At 44.7% G+C, this 19,797-nt stretch overlaps 1 protein-coding gene across 1 annotated transcript in view; it reads left to right on the top strand.

Moving 5' to 3' along the window:
- The first annotated feature begins 309 nt into the window (after positions 1 to 309).
- Positions 310 to 19,797, top strand: part of HSD17B12 (hydroxysteroid 17-beta dehydrogenase 12) — an 82,743-nt gene continuing 63,255 nt past the window's right edge. Inside the window, exon 1 of the mRNA XM_063117437.1 lies at positions 310 to 554. Coding sequence (XP_062973507.1) covers positions 383 to 554 — 172 coding nt within the window. The 5' untranslated portion in view covers positions 310 to 382. The remainder of the gene's footprint in view (positions 555 to 19,797) is intronic.

Here is a 19,797-nt window from a genome sequence, read left to right on the forward strand (position 1 = left end):
CCGCTGAAAATATTACCACTAGTCACAACGCGGACTTTACATGAATGACGAAGATTTCAGCCAATAGGAGCCAGAGAGGCGGGCGCCGCCGGCGGTGGGTGTTCACATACATGTGCGCGCGGAGGCGCCTAGGAAAGGCCGGTCTCCTCTATCCTGAAGAGAAGCAAATGGCTGACTACGCCTATAGGGCTCCGCGCGGGCGAAGGCCCGGCGCTCCGAGAAACATCCAATGGAAAGCGTGCGTTGGGTCGAGGTAGCCAATGGCCGCGTTGCGGAGGCGGGGCTGTCCTGTGGGACTGGTCCGGCGGAAGCCGCGAGGACTCAGTCTTGCGGTGGCCGCGCAGTCTACCCTCGTCGTTGTAGTCGCAGCGTTGGCAACGCCATGGAGGCCTCCGAGTCATTTTTCTCCTCTCACGCCGGCCTCTTCTATTGGGTCGGAGTACTGACCATCGCTTACTTCGTTTACCTGCCTCTTAGCTATGTAGTGCGTACCTTCCGCTTGTGGGTGCTGGGCAACCCGACGGCAGTGGGCCCGCACCTGGGCGCCTGGGCAGGTGAGTCGCGCCGCTGGGTACTCCCCGGCTTTTTCAGCTGGGCCTGTGGCCACAACCACGCTCCCTTTACTCCTTCGAAACCGCCCCGCAGCTCAGCCGGTGCCTGTCCTCCTTCCTAGGCCTCTGCCACCGTGCTTGGCCGCCTTGATTTCTTCTCCCGTCATGCCCCTCTTGTCAAACACAACCGCTGTTCTCTCCTGTTGTTCCAGCGCAGGGCGCGCGCTGTCTGTCTCTCTCTCCCTCGCTCTCTTCAATCCTCCACTTCTCTCCTTGTCCCCGGCGCTGCCTTGCATGGTTTCCTCAGTCCTCGCTGGCTCTCCACCGTATTAATGTTCGACAGGAGTCGAGAGCGGCGCGCACTCAAGGTCACTTATTACAGATTAGTTACTTCACCCACCACTGACGTTCTGTAGCCACTCCGATAGCACGTTGCAAGTAAGAAAAGGAGTAAAGCTAAGTTTTAATCTGTTAAAAACTCTTCCTATGCGTGCTTGAACTGCACAATGAGACTCGTTATTCCTTCACGTACTTTAGAAACTCTTCAATAGTTTCTTTATACTTGAGGTCAGGATTTTGTTTATAGTGGCTTCCTCTTGGTGCTTGTTTTTCTAAGTGTGGTTGGCTATTGATGTGAGTGATAGGTTCTGGACACATACAGTGACAACAATATAATTCTGTTAAGTCTAGTGTGGTGTGATTCCATTCCACCATAGGGATGGAAGTTCAGAAGCAAGAACTGGTAGACATTCTGGATTGACTGATCAAAGAAAAAAGATATAAGCCTGTTTTTCTGCCTTTAGCCTCTTTTACAGGTGAGATTAATTGTAAATTGATAAAGAGGATGGAAATGGGATTTACTAGGCTATTTTTTCTGTGTTACTATCATCTTAGCCAGGCTATAGTACATCAAGGTTAAAACACTTCATATCTTATACACCACTTCTGTAAAATTAACTTATACTCAAAACAGCTTGCAAGTTTTGTTTAACAAAAAAATTAATGATAAAAGAGCATCAGAAATGCTAGTTTAAAATAGTATGGCATAAACAGGATAAAACAGCTGACTTCTTTATAGCCATGAACTTCTAAAATTGCAGATATAATTGTTCAATAAATTAAATGCTTCTGTTTGCTGTAAAGTGTTGAGTTAAGGAAAAAAAAACAGTTGTATTTTTATTTAGATTCTTTTCTTTAAGAAATAAAAATAAAATTGCTTTTATTGAGCCCTTTTCATGGGTGTAAAGCATATGCTATCTTATAGCTCTTGATTTACTCTGAAGTCTTCACCAAATAGTAGTACTAGTAAATCATCCTATTACTATGTATTTCATTCTCTGGGACTAGCAGCTCAATTTTATTCCCTGTGGTGGTTTTTATGGGGAAAGCAGCTGCTTGTACTGCAGTAGGTAGAATAGTATCCTGTGTGAAGTAAGCATTTTGCTTAACTCTGCCACATTGGCTTTTAATAACTCTTCGTTGTGTCCTTGATTAGCATCTTCTTAGCATATTTTGCCCATTATGTGGTTGGGGTAGTTCATTCAGGATGCATTTTTAGCCCCACCATACTGTAATGCTTTGTGAGCCACTTCTGCCTCTAGAAGAGACTTTACCATAGTGTTAGCATTATTATTATTATTATTATTATTTATTTATATAGCACCATCGATGTACATGGTGCTGTACAGATAACACAGTAAATAGCAAGACCCTGCCGCATAGGCTTACAATCTAATAAAGTTGTAGTAAACAATAAGGAGGGAAAGAGAATGCAAACAGGCACAGGGAAGTGTAAACAGGCACCGGGAAGGGTGAAGCTAACAGTATAGAGTCAGAACAAACTCAAAGTTTAAAAGCTATAGGGAAAAGAAAAGTTTTTAGCTGAGTTTTAAAAGCTGTGATTGAGTTGGTAGTTCTCAAGTGTTCTGGAAGAGCATTCCAGGCATGAGGGGCAGCAGAGGAAAATGGACGAAGCTGAGCAAGGGAAGTAGAGACCCTTGGGCAGGCGAGAAGCATGGCATCAGAGGAGCGGAGAGCACGAGCGGGGCAATAGTGTGAGATGAGAGAGGAGAGATAGGAAGGAGCTAGACCGTGAAAAGCTTTGAAGGTCAACAGGAGAAGTTTATATTGGATTCTGGAGTGAATTGGGAGCCAATGAAGAGATTTCAGAAGCGGAGTGACATGGTCAGAGCGGCGGGCCAGGAAGATGATCTTAGCGGCAGAGTGGTGGACAGAGACCAGCGGACTGATGTGAGATGAGGGGAGGCCAGAGAGAAGGAGCTCTGATGGTAGTTTCTGTCGTGGTGCAGAGAATTGGGGTGGCTTCCATTGCCAAATAAACATAGTGCTGGCAGTTTCAGTATCCAACCCCATGCTCTTGTGCAATGATGCATAGAATTAGAAACAATGCAATAATAGTAATTTGTTTTATTGCAAAGTATACGTTACTTTTTGTGAACCGCCCAGAAGAGCTTTGCATTTTGGTTAGTGTAGTACCACTTATTCTTAGCATACCAAAACAGTACAGCTTGATCTGTTTCAAGCATTGGTAATTTAATGCTAATTAACCTAGATAATAAAAAAATAAAATAAGAAACATAGTTGAACTGGCACAAAGAGGCAGGATGGACCAGTCTTTTTCTCAGCATGAATTAAAATGCAGGAGTTACTGCTTTTGCGATTTCTAAACAACTGTTAGTGTTTTTGGGGAAAAGAAGGTCCTTTAGCTTGAGCGATTCACAATGTATGAATTGTACTGTGGAAACTTGCAATTGTACAATTGTGTATTGTAATCTAATTAGTGTATACTCTTGTTTTTGAGCCTTGTTCTTCATTGAAGTGATGTCAGGTTAGCATTGAAAATATCATGACTTTACTGCTAATTTACAAATGTCATAACCTAACCACTAACTTACAAACACTAAGGGCCTTGCTAGACCTACCACATAATCAGGTGGGGAGTAGGGGCGACGGCGTGCTACAGCTAGTGCGCGCCATCGCCCTTTTCCAGACGTAACACGCAATGGGGCAAGGGAAAACCCTGTTGCGTCCGGCATTTTTTTTCACTTAAAGGGCCATGTGCGCAGGAGCGCACCGCCGAGAAAGGTAGGTTTTTTTAAAAAAAATAAAGGCTCCCTCGCTTCCCCTGCCCCTGATTTCCCCCCACACAATGCCTAATGCCCCCCTGCCCGTTTGCTCGCCCGTTCTCCCCCATCTGCCAGGCCTGTCCCCGTCCTTCTTCCCCTCCGTCTGCCATGCCCGTCCCCGTCCTTCTTCTCCCTGTCCGCCATGCCCGTCCCTGCTCGCCATGCCCGCTTGTCATGCCCGTCCGCCATGCCCACCCCTGCTCACCATGCCCGCTCGTCATGCCCGCCCCCTGTCTGCCATGCCCGCCCCCTGCCCGCTCGTCATGCCCATCTCCCATCTGCCATGCCCGCCCCTGCTTGCCATGCCCGCTCGTCATGCCTGTCCCCCATCCACCATGCCAGTCCCTGTCCCTGCTCATCATGCCCGTCCCCTGCCCGCTTGTCATGTCTGATGCCCCCTCCGCGCCCCCGTCCGTGATTCCCCCCCCCAGCACGATGGGCACAGCGCTCCTATGGAGTGCTGTGCCCAGTCCGTGGCTTCTCCTGGCTACTCGCGAGTAAGCGAGCAGCCGGGAAAAGACATGGACCCTGCTAGACCTTCCGCAGCCCCGGCCTCATCTGTGCGTCATCTGGATGCACAGAAGGGAGACCGGGCCTCACACCGGGCTAACGCCTCATTTAGCAACAGCCTAACTTACATCAGAAAGTTTGATGTTATCCTTTCCGGCAGTGGTGAAATGTTACAGGATTATTATAATTTCACTGTGGTGTTTGGAATGAAGAAATAGATATAATCTCTTCTGTTTCTGATGATGGATGGAGAAAGAGAGAGGGAATGAGGGATGCAGAAGCTCATAAATCACCAAAAGTTCTAAGGATTATGTTTACTTTGACTAGCTTTGGATGACACGATAATCAGTGGTGGGTTAAATAGTCAAAGGTGGGTTATTGTGTCAGCTGTCGGGACTTTTTCACACCATAGTTGGTTATTTGGCTGAAATAATGAATGTAAATAACCAACACGGTGCAGAGTCAATTATTTGAACAACCTTTGGTTATTGTGTCATGTGTTGGGCACTACTGATTATTTCATCGCACACGGTTGATTATTTTTGGCAACTACAGAGTCTCCTGGCAAGAGTGACCAGCAGAACTCGCAATGGCTGATGGGACACCAGCGGGAGGATTGGGGGGGGGAGAGGGGGGATGTGTCAATCAAACACACTGTTGGCTAATAGTCAATTTGACGCTGGCTTTAATCCACACCATGGTTGATTATAATCGTGTTGTTTGGGGAGTACCCCCTCGATAATCAACTGTGGAGTTGACTGTAAACCCACTATTGACTATTGTGTTGTTTGAATGCAGCCAAATATACTAACAAAAAAGGAACAGGTAACTGTACTTAAAGTTCAAGCTTCTAAGAATGACTTTGGGATCATCTTGTCGTCATACTTCTCCCATTATCTGAAATAGGGTCATAATCCTATTTTTGTTTCTGATGATATTGTGGATTATCTTAAACCAAAGAGATAAGACAAACTTTCATTCCTTTAAGGTATGGCTTGCAGTAGTTCTAGTCACTCTTCATTGAAATGCATGTAGTTGGCAAACTAGATATATATAGTTTGATTATCTAGATCCATTTTAATCTGGCTTCAGGCCTGGTTATGGGACAGAAACAGCTTTGGTCGCCTTGGTGGATGATCTTCGCCGGGAACTGGAAAGGGGGAGTGTGTCCCTGCTGGTTCTGCTGGACCTCTCAGCGGTGTTTGATACCATTGACCATGGTATCCTTCTGGGCTGCCTTGCTGGGATGGGTCTTGGAGGCACTGTTTTACAGTGGCTCCATTCCTTCCTGGATAGACGGACCCAGAAGGTGATACTGGGGTAATCCTGTTCGACTCCTTGGCCGTTGGCCTGTGGAGTCCCTCAGGGCTCTGTTTTGTCCCCCATGCTATTTAACATATACATCAAACCGTTGGGAGAGGTTATCCGGAGTTGTGGGGTGCGGTTCCACCAGTACGCTGATGACACCCAACTCTACTACTCCTTTCCACCCAATTCCAAAGAAGCGGTTTCTGTGCTAAACCGGTGTTTGTTGGCAGTAATGGATTGGATGAGGGCGAACAAATTGAAGCTTAATCCAGATAAGACAGAGGTGCTCCTGGTCAGTCAAAAGGCAGATCATGGAATTGGGATTCAGCTTGTGTTGGATGGGGTTACACTCCCCCTGAAGACACAGGTCCGCAGCTTGGGTGTACTTCTGGATTCAGCCCTGAGCCTGGAGGCCCAGGTTTCGGCAGTGGCCAGGAGTGCATTTGCACAGTTAAAGCTAGTGCGCCAGCTGCACCCATTCCTAGAGATGTCGGACCTGGCCATGGTGACACATGCCTTAGTTACATCCCGATTGGATTACTGTAACGCGCGCTACGTGGGGCTGCCTTTGAAGAGTGTTCGGAAACTCCAGCTGGTTCAAAGAGCTGCAGCCAGATTGTTGACTGGGGCTGGTTACAGGGAGCACACAAGTCCCCTGTTAAAATGGCTCCACTGGCTTCCAGTTTGTTTCCGGGCACAATTCAAAGTGCTGGTTATGACCTATAAAGCCCTATATGGCTCGGGTCCAGGTTATTTGAAAGAACGTATTCTCCCTTATGAGCCTGCCCGTGCTTTAAGATCTTCTGGAGAAGCCCTTCTTTCAGTCCCACCATCTTCACAGGCGTGCTTGGTGGGAATATGGGAGAGGGCTTTCTCGGTGGCTGCTCCAGTGCTCTGGAACTCTCTTCCCGGGGAAGCTAGGCTGGCTCCCTCCTTGATGGGCTTTCGGAAGCAGGCTAAAACTTTTTTAGTCCAGCAGGCCTTTGGAGAATAATCTGGCCCTCCATCTATGTTAATGTCTTATAATTTTGTTGTGTATTTTAAATGTTTATGGTTTTGTTCCCCCCCATGTATGTTTTAAACTTTGTAAGGCCGCCTTGAGGCCCAACATTGGGCAAAAGGCGGGATGATGATGATGATGATGATGATGATGATGATGATGATGATGATAATAATAATAATAAAAAAAAACTCAACTTGTCTTCCAGAAAAGTATCTCTCAGTTTAACAAAAGGTTGAGTAGTGGGTATGGTGAACTGCTTACCCATTTTTCATAGATGACCAACATTTCTGGGTAAGTACTGGCAAGGTGGAGTTCAAGTAATCATTTTGGCTAGTGTTTTTTCTTTAATGAAAAAACAAAATGCTGCCTACTGACACTATAACATAATAATTGGAACACGTATTGTCAGATATTGAGAGAGAACTGTTTGGGTTGAGTGGTCCTATCCTATCTCAGCTGGTTCTGGTTGGGTGCTAAGTTCAGTTGCAACCTCAGGTTAGAGGCCAGGAAATAGGGTAGCTCTTCACCATGAATGTGTGCCCTTGTCCAAATTGCCAGTGGAAACAGTATCTGGCCTTAATTATGTGTACTTTGTGTTTGGGGATTCGGTCTATCTGATGCCTGGCAGACTCCCTGGCTGAGTTGCCAGAGATGGTTTTTTATATTGTGTTGGAGTAGCCCACATTGATTCTTTATTCTACACACTGATCAAATATTATCTGGAGTACCAGGACCAGTTGAGAATGCTGCATTTAAAAAAAAAAAAAAGTACATGGACAAGTTGGAACAGTTCAGAGGGGTATGGGAAACCAGTTTTGTGAGGAACGGGTATATTTAGTATAGAGAAGAGAAGACTTATCATATACCTGTAGGGCTGTCACATAGCAGAGTGCTATGTATTCATTGTTCATTGCTGCCCTAAAAGGCAGGACTAGATCAGTGTGCTTAAGTTATGGAAGGGTGCACTTCAGTTGAACATTAGGAGAAGCTTCTTAATGGCAAGAACAATTCAATAATAGAACCAGTGATCACAGGGAGAGCTCTCCGCTGTTGGAGGTCTTCATTAGAGGCTGGGAAGCCATCTGTGGGCATACCTTTGAATTTACTGCGTTGAGCAGGGGAATGAACTAGCTTCCTCCAGTTTTGATTTTATTAAACTTCCAGGTGACTTAAACATTGTTGCGGAGTTCATATCAGGCATGACTTCTTCAGGACCTCCCTGGCAATTATGGGGGCTATTCCTCATTGCATTGGGCCCAATATGTTATTACTTCTTGGTTTAACAAATAAATACACTTTGTAAAGTGCCATGTATTTTGATTTTTTATAAATAAAAGTAAAGTAACTTATGGCCTGCTTTACAGACAATTTTTTTTTAACGAAACAGAAAACAATACTGTTTGGGTATTGAAAACTTTTATTTAGTTAGGCACTCTTGAGTAAATTTTCCTCTTACTGTCCCATTCTCCCCTGCCTCAATTCTGTTTCTGCTGTTATGTGTCTATTTTTAAAAAAAATATGGTTGCAGTTGGAGATGCATAAGCAGAGCTCAGTCGCTGGAACACTATCTAATGAATCAGAAGTCTGGTATTTTTTACTACTTCCTTTGCAGCCCCTTTCATCCTCTGAAAATATGTTCTATAGTGTTGGAGGGCCATCCAGAACAGTGTGGGAAGTGCTGCAGAATGCTCTAAGACAGTGGTCCTCAACCTTCCTAATGCCGCGACCCTTTAATACAGTTCCTCATGTTGTGGTGACCCCCAACCATAAAATTATTTTCGTTCTTCTCTACACGATCCATTGTCATGGGATGGTTTGCTAATGAAAATAATACATAACAATAGCTTTAATAATACAAAAGATGATACATGACATAGTTCAGTCAATACAGTTTCCTAAGACCATCGGAAATATGTGTTTTCCGATGGTCTTAGGCGACCCCTGTGAAAGGGTCATTCGACCCCCAAAGGGGTCCCGACCCACAGGTTGAGAACCGCTACTCTAAGAGGAGTTGGCAAAAACTTTTCCCACACTCAGTTTGCAGCCTTTACCTCTTCTGATAATGGAAGGACTCTTCCATTCACAAAACTCCTTGTATTAATGGAAGGGCTGTCCTAGATCCGACCTATATCATTTTATTTTAAGATATTATTAGCCAGGTTTCACAATTTGTCTAAAAAGGCAGGACATATGTTTTTATAAATAAAGTACATTAAAATCCTGTTTAGAGGTAGTCAGTTTGAGATCACATTACTTATATATAAAGGAAGGCCTTATAATGGCAGAATAACACTAAGAGTTATTTTCTCCTATCACCTAAACAGAGATGTGTTTTATCTGGTCCTGTTTTTTTGATGTGCAGGTAGTTGCAGTACCTAGGAGACCTTTCTGTTGGCTCCATTTACTTCTTGTAGAGAGGAGATTTTGCTGCCCTGGTCCATGCTTTCATAATTTCTAGGCTTGACTTCTCTAATGAGTGTAAACAGGATGTTGCCATTGCATGAATAACTCTGGCGAGGGGATTGCAGCTAATACGCCACTTATAGCTGATGGAAGGCGCTTAGAATCATAGACTAGTAGAGTTGGAAGGGGGCTATAAGGCCAGCTCAATGCAGGAATCCACTTTAATGCATCCCTGACAGATGGCTGTGCTGTCTAGCTACATCTTGAAGGCCTCTAGTGTGGAAGAGCCCACTACCTCCCAAAGTAATTGGTTCCATTGTCATACTGCTCTAAGGATTTTTTCCCTGATGTTCAGCTGGAATCTGGCTTTCTGTAACTTGAGCCCGTTATTCCATGTCCTGCACTTTGAGATAGTCGAGAAGAGATCTTTGCCCTCCTCTGTGTGACAACCTTTCAAGTACTTAAGAACTACAGAAGCCACTTGGACTTCCAAATATTGTGCCAGCTCTAACAGCATCCCCAAATGAGAATCTGTGTCCGGGAAAGCCGCCAAATGGCTTGACAAAGAAAGATAAGACCAGCCGGTAGCTAGGTAACGAAGGTGTTTATTTACAGAAGCTAAACAGTGCAGGGAAAGGAGGGGAAAACGGGGGTTTGACAGCAAAAGTCAAGGAACAGGAACAGTTCAAGGGGCAGGCTTGTAGAGTAGTCAATGTCCAGTCCAAAGTCAAGGGAGCGTGGCAAAGAGGAGATTCGATAATGCAGTCCAAGTTCAAACACAGCCAACAGTCAGCGACAAACCAGTAACACAGTCCAGAGTCAGGGGCAACAACAGGCAAGACGTAATCACAAACCGGTCCAAGGTCGAAGCAGGAATCCAGAGTAGGCAGACGTGGTCACGGAGTCCGGTAATCAAGACAGGAATCAGAATCCAGGCGTTCAGGAACAAGGCACGAGGTCACAAGATCCAAGAGCAAAGGCTTCCGCCAGAATGCTCAGATAATCTCTGACAACTTTGCAGGGCTCCCAGCTGCGCTTTTATCCTTAGTCAGAGTGCTGAGTCATGGCCTCTCAGCTGATCCCTAATTGCCTGGTGTTTCTGGTGGAGGCGGCGAGACCGGCGTCTGGTTGCCCTCTCCGCCCGCAACTGGCTGAAACCAGGCTTCTCCGCCTCCTCCTCAGACCTCTGCGGCTCCTCCGTAGTCTTTGCTGGCATCAGGCCCTCAGAGCTAGCAGAGGTCCCAGCTGGCCTTGACTCTTCTCCCTGAGGCTCTGCCACAGTCTCTGCCAGTCCAGCCTCCTCACTACCTGAGCTGGGCTTCTCGGTACTAGGTCCAGCCTCTGCCACCTCCTCCTCATCTCCTGACTCCATCTCTATGCAGGGCATGACAATCTGACTCATCACAAAGAGTGAAACTGTGAGGAACAAAGGTTGAACACCTTTCACAAGGCAGATGAGCCACCTACCAACACCATTTCTGACTTCTTAGGATTGAGCTTCATTTTATTGGGCTTCTTCAATCCATTTTGTTACCATCACATTCTCATCTGATTGAGATTAAAAAAAGAAATATGACTTGAGTGACATCAGTGTATTGATGAAGCCTCAACCCAAACCTCGGGTAATTTCATTCAACATGCTAACTAACAGAAGATGAAAAACAAAATCGAAACATGCGTAGAGCAGAAGTTTCCTGGCACCAACTTTTGAAAACAGCGATTGAAATAGGAATGGAACTACTGGATGTAGTGTCCCAATCTACATCCCATACAATATATCCAGAAGGGATACCATTGTTGATGTTAGTGAAAGCCACAAATGTTCAGGAGAATTGGCAAGGTGATGAAAGGGTTAGGAGGCCCTACCCCACCAGACCCTCTCTACAGCTGGAGCTGGAAAAGGTGTAGAAGGAGCAATTAAAATCATCCGTATATTTACTTCTTACCTGCCTTTCCCTTTGGATCGAGAGACTGGAGCAATTCCACTGGGGCTTTTTAGCTTAGGAAAAAAGCAAGTGGGTTGTGGGGAGACATTATTATTATTATTATTTATTTATTTATTTATTTATATAGCACCATCAATGTACATGGTGCTGTACAGAGTAAAACAGTAAATAGCAAGACCCTTCCGCATAGGCTTACATTCTAATAAAATCATAATAAAACAATGAGGGGAAGAGAATGCACCAAACAGGCACAGGGTAGGGTAAAACTAACAGTATAAAGTCAGAGCAAAATCAAGTTTTAAAAGCTTTAGGAAAAAGAAAGGTTTTTAGCTGAGAGTATAAATTATGTATGGTGGCGATAGACATTTTTCTCTCTCATAATATTAGAATCTGAGGCATCCAATGAATTTGAATGGTGTGAGACTCAGGACAGATAAAAGAAATTAATACTTCATGCAACACACAGTTAAACTATGGGATTTGGCATCACAGAAATAATGGTGGGTACCAATTTAGATGGCTTTTAAAGGGGATTAGATAAATTCGGGGAGGATAAGACTATATATGGCTGCTAGTTTTGATAGCTGCATATTGCCTTCTGTATTGGAAAACACAGTCAGTAGAATGCTATTGCCTTCATGTCCTTTTTTCATGGGAATCTGGTTAACCATGTTGGAACAGAATGCTGGATTAGATTGGCCTTTGTTCTGATCTGATTTGGCTTAATTTACTATACTTGGTTTATCGTCACCAAAACAGTAATTTCACCTAAGCAACCCCACATGTCTGCTGGTGTTGCAGTGGCTTATCTTGAGGCAAGTTGCTGACCTTCAGTTCTGAGATACAGTGGAGGATCCGAGGCCACTCCAATCTGAAGATAGTTTGGATTGCGTGGGAGGCATTTGCTAATAATGCTGACACAACTCAAACAGTTACTTGTTTTATATGTCAGTGGTAGAATGAATTCTCATATTATCCCACAGACATTAGCTTGCTGAGATTTTTGGTCATGCAAGACCAGGCTTCAATATTTTGGCTCACCCTGATAAGTAATCTGCTGCTGTTAGGTGAGTGTGACTAGTTGAGCCTTCTACCCTTGGAGCTGTAGAAGTGGGGTGGGATTCTTCTTGCAGTTGCATGGTGATTCCCACCCTGGTTGGGAGTGGGTTGTTGCATTGCTGAGGCAATTAGAATACCTCTGCCATGCAGGGTCAACACAGCAACACCCACAATATATTTTCTTGCTCTGGAGCAGGAAAGGAAGATGCCAGGGGGAGTAGGGGTTCTGCTTGGTCAAGGTGCTTGGCTCTGCTTGGACAAGGTGTCTATATGACAACTCCATGCCTCACATTCCCTTGATGGCCAGCCTAGTCAAATGTGGAGCCCTGTGTAAGACCTTTGTGATATTTTCAAAGCTACAGTAGATGGGAATGCATCAGGTGCAGCTTTCCCCATCAACTCAATGCTGGTTACTGCTACACTTGTTGCTTTGCCATTTCTTATGCATCAATATTGCACAGGAACCATGAAATAGCAAAAGGATGGCAGCCTGAAATATTAATAGGATTCTTACTGGTTACTTCTGATGTCAGATTTTGTCCGTGTTACCTGGTAGGTGGGAACAACTTTTCATCTGCAGCTGTTCAATGGCTGCCTGGAAAGAGACAGGAGAGACAAAAGGAGTATTAGGTAGCATGATTCTTGTGCTTATTGTTTATAAAGTGCCTAAAGTTTTGTAAGTGTTTTACAAAGAGTAAAAATGGTCTGGGTGCTTGGGATAGGGGTGAGTCAGGATGGCACATTGTAGGTGCTCTGCCTTACTGTCCCATTGATATACCCCTATTGGCCATTTTTGATGCTTCACTTGTTGGAGACAGGTAACATAGTCATTTAAGATGATATTCACCATCCTATATTGGGAGTTGCAGTGGGACTTTAGTGGCTGAACTCCTTGTGGCCTGGCTCTAATCTTGCAGGGAAGAGTGAATCACGAGTGTCTGGCTAGCTGTCCAGTGACTAGAGCTGTGCCTTATCTTCATCTGCTAAAGTTGGCTGTGGTCAACACTGCTTTCACTGGCATTTGGTGGGAGTTGACCTGCATCTGGGGGTGGGTGGGTTGTGGCCAGCAAAGGCTGTCTTACTGCACAGTGCATCACCTTTTTTGTGCTACAATGTGTGGAGTAATGTAGGGTTAATAAAGCAGTAAATTGGTTTTCCTGTATTGCAAGCATGTGCTCTATGCTTAGTAGATATGAGGCTAGAGCAGTTTAGTCCTTTATTCTGTGCCTTGATGAGAGATGTGTATTCCCTGGCTAGGGCTTATATATAGCATTGGTGTGCTGTGATTGACTGCCAGATTAGTTTGAACCCTATCATTTGTTATGGCTGTGAGGACAGAGAGGGGAGGAGACAGTAGTTTGGGGCTCAAATGAAATAACGGTTTGTTATTGTACGTTTTATACGTTTTGGGTTTGTACGTTTTGGGTTTGTCTCTAGCAGGCATATAGAGAAGGTTTTTAAACCCAGGCCACAGAAGACAATTGCATCTTTCATCCCCTGCACTCAAGGTTGTGGAGTCCTAATTTGTGGCCATAAGAGAGTCCTTTTCTTTAAATTCTTCTAATTTTGGCTGAAGTTCTGGATGTTGCTTTTGCTTCAGAATAAAAATGAGTACCCAAAGCTTTCTTAACTTTTGGGTGGATTTAAGACTTGTGAGGTAATGTATTCCCTAGCCATGCTGCAGCCTACCAAGGGAGAAGCATTTTGAACAAAGAAGCTCTGAAGATGTGTCACTGTGAAGATCTGCACTGTGTTTGTTTCCAAGTGTTGCCTGCCATATGTCTTGCAAAAGCCAAGTGTATTTGGCACTGTGATTGGTGCTAGCACTTCAACTGTAAGGTTGGACAGATACAAGGGTCCTCAGGTGATTGATCAGATAGTCCTGGTTGACATTAAGAACTGAATTTAATGCTGAATACCTCAATTCAAGTTTTGTAAATGTGTATAGAAAAGCACCAGCAATGGCCAAAGAATAGGATTTGTTAATATGGGAATTGTGTAAAAGTGTCTCTTTTATGGGGAGGTCTAGGGTGTACGTTTTATAAACCGTAGCAAAGATCCAAAGAGCTTTATTATTATTATTATTATTATTTATTTATATAGCACCATCAATGTACATGGTGCTGTACAGAGTAAAACAGTAAATAGCTTTGCAAGGCATGTTGTACTTAGGATAGTTCTGTTACAAATCTATCTGTCTTTCACCATTTTCTAGCAGTTGCGCTACATGACTCCTTGAGGAAACATAACCAGAAGCAGTCCTGAGGCAGTGACTTTGAGTAAATATAAATCTGATGCATGTATGCAATAGTATTAATTGAGGTCATGTATAATTTAAGACATGTAAATTAAGTAGTTCACTCTTGCTTGTTACCTAGCAGTTTCTTTAAACCCCTTAGGCATATTTTTTTTAAGGAAACATGAAGACTGACCAGCGTAATAAAGAAGCTGTAACATTGTTATGTCTGTTAGCAAAACATTTTGGTTTGAAATTGATTGTTCCTTTCAAACTGTATTTTAGCTGTAGTAGAATGAAGTTCTCAATTTATTGCTACATAGCATCCTCTGTTGGCTAACTTGTGAAATGACTTCAGTATTTTTATGTATAAAACTAGCATTTGTTTGAAACTACTGCATTCGCTGTGGTTATATAATTTCTATTAAACAGTTCAACACAACAATGAAAGCTAGTATGTGTATAATCTCTAATGTGGGAATTTCCACTGAACAATGCTGAAGCAGTATTTGTATTATCTATGTTGAGTCTTTGTGTTTCCACTAGCTTCTCATTTAAATTAACCCCACGTGGTTCCCTATCTTGGATATATATTATATATATATATTTCAGAGAGTCTCAGGTTTGGGGTAGGGCTTCTTTTGAGGGGGAGGCAACCACTCCATATATGGGGGAAAAACCTGTGTGTTTAGCTTTATGCATGCTTCAGTAGAGATGCCAGCAAAGGAAGCTTTTAAAGACTCTGAGTTATTCCTAGATTCAGATTTTGATTTGAGCCAGAGGGAATTCATAGCTAGTCCTGCCGATGCCTGACAGTTCCCAGAACTACTCTCAGCTAGACCCCCACTTGCAAGATACACTTGCCCTCCTTCAATTCCATATCACGTAGCACTGAATGCTGTAGCAATGATCATTGCTTGCATGGAAGTCAAGCTACTCTTTTTTTAAAAAAAAAAAACATAAAAAAATCTTGAAGTATAAAATCTTTTCTCTGGTTCACCTGACACAGACAAAGCTGCTTTGTACATAGAAGTCCATGTTTCTAGCTGTAGTCCTTTGGCTCTGACATCCTCTATGATTTGAACGTGGGCTACATGTGAGGAATGTCGCCATAGTTTTACTGAATTTGAGAAGGTATAGTATAATAAGAGGATCGCTCTCCAGCTTAAGGATGGGGTGGGCTGTTGAGGCAGTGGGAGTGTCAAAACAAGTCTCAGCTTTTCTCTTCTCATTCTGGAGGGCAAGCCTAGTCCAATAGTCATTTTGGTATTGGTAGTGGAGATTAGGGGTGTGCACGGACCCCCCAATCCACTTCGTGGCCCGATCTGGAAAATCCGGATCGGGCCCGATCCTCTTCGCTCCGCTCCGTGGAGCGAGATCCAGCTTCGCCGCCATCACTATATGGATGGCGGCGGCGGCGGCTGCACAAGATAAGCCACCCCCACCCCTCCCCCTTACCTTCCTCCATCGCGGGCTTCAATTGAGGCCCCGGGGCCTCAATTGAAGCCCGCGATGGAGGAAGGTAAGTGTCCCTCCTCCCTGCTCCCTTACCTGGCACTGCCGCCGCCGCCACCGCGTGGATGGTGACGCCGCCACCGCCAGATTAGTCCCCCTCCCCCCACTTACTTGCAGGCGAAGCTCTGGATTGAGGCGATCCTCTTCGCCTCGATCCGCAGCCCCCCTGACTCTCTTCGCCTCCGCCTTTTCCAGATGCGAATTAGGCCGCCTCGCTCCTGCTTCTCTGAACCGAAGAGAAGCGGAGCACATCCCTAGTGGAGATGTTCAGTGCCCTTGGGATCTGCTGCCAAAAAAGATCTCCCAATCTGTCTTATATGGACTCAGGCTATTGATCTAACCTAGTGGTTCCCAAACTTTTTCAGGTCACCGCCCCCTTGGTTCCACAAACTCATGCCCAGCGCCCCCCTACCCTACACTATAAAAATCATTATTCAGAATAGTGGTTTTCAACAACCCACCAAGGAAGATAATAACAATAAAATTCAAAACAGTAACAATTAATTGAATACTTTATTCAAAATCCAGTTGGTGTGCCCTGCCATGCTGGCTGCAAACAGAGGCGTTTGCTCTCTTTTCCCTCCCTCCCTTGGCAAGCCTGGGGCAGGTGCTTCCCATTTAGAGGGGATTCTAAGAGTTGAAGGACTTTTTTCTGTCTAAACATGCATAAAATTGTGCCTTTAACTTATCATGTCACACTAGCATGAATACAGGAATCAAATAGGATTTCCTTCTTCAGTGGAACACACTTACTTAGGAGTAAGCACCATTTTGTTATAGGAAAGGATAATGTATTTTAATTAAAATTTTAAAATAATTATCTGCCACCTGGTACAGAGTTTTCCTATGGAAAATCTGGCTGGGACTGAAGTAGAGGAGCACTAATTTTACTGTACTTATTGTCTTTAAATATGGTTAAATATCCCACAGTTACCTTGCTATTCTATTTCTACAATTCATTTTCTCCTGTCTTTTCTTCACTCTTTCTTCGTTTTCTGGCTGAATCCTATGCACATTTATCTCAGAGTAAGTTCTATTGATCTCAGTGGGGCTTTCTTCTGAGTAGACATACTTAGGATTGAGTTGCAGCTCTGTTTTTATGCTGACACAAGATACACACATACCATGTTTACCAAAAGAACGCTTGAAAAAAGGGGGTTGGACACCCTGAAATAAGCAAGGGCAGATAGGAATGGTTTCAGCAAGCATTCTGGAAAAAGGTGCTGCTGAATCTTCTTTAGCCAGGAAGGACTTGGGGAATTGCAATTCTCTCTCCCTCCCCCTTTTCTTTTCTCTCCCAATCCTGTTGTAGTAAATTTTGGGGGTGGGTGGGAGCACACACACAGACACGCAGCATCTCTCTCTCTCTCTCTCTCTCTCTCTCTCTCTCTCTCTCTCTCTCTCTCCAACCCTCCCTCCCTCCAAGCCCCCCCCTCTCTCCAACCCCCCTCCCCCCAAGCCTCACAATAGCTGCAGGGCCAGGAGGGCAGCAGCTCAGAGGGGAGATGGCCCCAATCTGCAACTCCTGACAGGGGAAGGGAGCCTGGTGATACCTTGCAGCAGCACAATCAGTCCTGCTCCCCACCCAGCCTGCTGGCTGACTGCTATTCTTGGCAGCTGTTCTGCCACCCGCCGTCCTCCACATGCTCCTTCCTCTCCGCCACATGGCTGCTGCTCCCGCCTTGTGCAGCAACTATCCCGAGAGGTCTGCCGGGGCAGCTTGTAGGAAGGAGCAGCTCTGGCTGAGGGAGCGAGCGAGCGAGCAGGCGGCGGTGGCTCCAGCAGGAAAGAAGCCCTGGGCCCTCCTAGGCAGGAGAAGAGTGAGCAGAGCAGCTGAATTTGCTGCTGTTTCCTGCTCTGCTGCCTCCTGTGGGCACTTCCCTCACCCCCTACTTCTGGTGGCTGCTGTGGACTTGAGATAGGAGGAGAGAGCAGCTGCGTGAGTGAGAACGTCCTTCCTGAGCAGGAGCGGTGTGGGGAGAGCAGCTGAATTTGCCGCTCTTTCCTGCTCGGTCCCTGGGTTTTAGGACCTTCTGGAGAGACCACCTCGAGCGCCCCCCTGCTGCCCCTTTGCCTCTTAACGCCCCCTGCCAGCGCCCCCTGCCGTCCCTTTGCCTCTTAACGCCCCCCTATGCAATCCCACTGCCCCCAAGGGGGCAATACCGCCCACTTTGGGAACCACTGATCTAACCAATCCAGTATTGTCTATTCTGACTAGCTGCACCTCTAGGATCTTGAACAGAGAGGTCTTTCCCATTATCTGCTAACTGATACATCAGCTGAAAATACTGGGTATTGACGTGGTACCTTTTGCATGCCAAGTGTGTGTTTTAGCACTGAGCTGTGCCCCTTCTCCATGCATATAGAAACCTGCATGTGGTAATTGATACACAGATTGCTGGTTGTTACCTACACAGAAGGGCCTTTTATAATTATTTTATACCATGTGAAGCAATCCTTAGTCTAATTTATGTATTCTTTAAACTGCAGTAGCTACATTTGAGCAAATTTAAGAGTTGTTTCACACATCACAAAAGCAAGTCCCCACATTTCTGTCATGCATCAATTGCACGTGTTTTTTCTTTCTTTTGCATTCTTCTAAATATTCAGCGTAACATTCCCCAAGAGCAATGATAGGCTGAAACCCCTAAAGGCATATTTACATTGTGTTCAGTCATGTAAATGTACTTCACATGTTGCAGAAAGGATGCTGAATCGTGGATACATGATCTCTCTTGCAAAGCACCCTGAATTCCTGACGTTGGGACACAGCATGGATTCTGGGGTTTTGCTTAACTGATTTGTGAGGAAGTCAGCTTTTTATTTGTAACTCACATGTGTTCCTTGTTCAGTTATTATGATTAAGTCTTTTTCCATTGTGCCTGACTTTATCAATAAAGCAAGCACTGTGAATCTTTTATGAATTGAAAAGAGCACAATTCATGTGCTTAGGCTGTGGCATGAATGTACTATGTTCTCAGTGAGCAGTGGAACTCAACTGCATGAATGGTGACTAGATGTGACTGAACCCCAAAGGAAAGAGCTGTCATGTGACAAGGACACTGTCTAATCCACGTGCTCTTATCTGTGGAGGGGAACTGAGGTTGCAGAACATCGCACGTTGATGCCCATATATTGTCCGCAGGCCCTTCTGCTTTGTTTTTTCAGGGAGAATAAGTTACATCAAACAAACTGTAGCAGAAATATTCAAAGAAGCTTGATAGTAGTTGCACTTCCTTAGCTATATTTTGGAGCTTTTCTGCAGGGCAAATAATTTTGCCATTGATTCACAGTATTGGGCTTAATTTTAAGAAATCATTTTGGCATCCTACCTGGCATTTCTAAACAAAATAAGTCAGATTGCAATTGCAGCGCTTTCTTCCAGGATGCCAAAAACCCATCAAATATTTCTCACAGGCCACAATGGTTCACTTCAGATATAGTGCCAAACTATGGTGAACAAGCCTGGAATATGGCTTTGGCTTGTGCTTTCTTTTCCTCTTGTATTTTCCCAGCCCTGCTTTCCTGGTTGTCAGCAAATCTTGGTTTGTTATTACATTGACACAGGCTTGCTGCAAGCCAGAAAGGGAGGGAGTCATAGCATGTTACAACTTCAGACTAGGTGTTTCTTGTGCTAATTGTGTTAGTACTAGGTTATATCCAACATTATGTTAGTGGAAGAATTTCAAGAGTTACTAATGGTTACAGAACCAACAGCAAAAAATAGCATAAGCAACACCTAGATCCAGTTCACATGATCAAACTACCCATGGTTTGCTAACCATAGTTTGTGAGTGTGTAGGAATGAGCATTCATCCTCTTGCCTGCTTCAGTCATTAACAACCCAGGAACATTAACCCCTAAAAAGTCCTGAGTGTCTGGCTTCAGACATCAGACTAACAACCTACAAACATGGCAATCATAGATTTTAATTGAAAGCTGAAGTGACAAACCTACGTGAGAACCAGATCATCATGTATGAACCCAGAACCATGGGTTGTTCTCCAGGTTACATAGGCGGCAGAAAAGAGTGGTAACCTCCGCCGCCCCCCCCCATTCTGTATGTCAGTACTACAGTGTCGCAAAGGCATTTGAGACACAAGGAGGGAGTGGATGAAGG

The sequence above is a fragment of the Elgaria multicarinata genome, chromosome 2 (assembly GCF_023053635.1).
Source record: "Elgaria multicarinata webbii isolate HBS135686 ecotype San Diego chromosome 2, rElgMul1.1.pri, whole genome shotgun sequence".
Taxonomy (NCBI): Eukaryota; Metazoa; Chordata; class Lepidosauria; order Squamata; family Anguidae; genus Elgaria; species Elgaria multicarinata.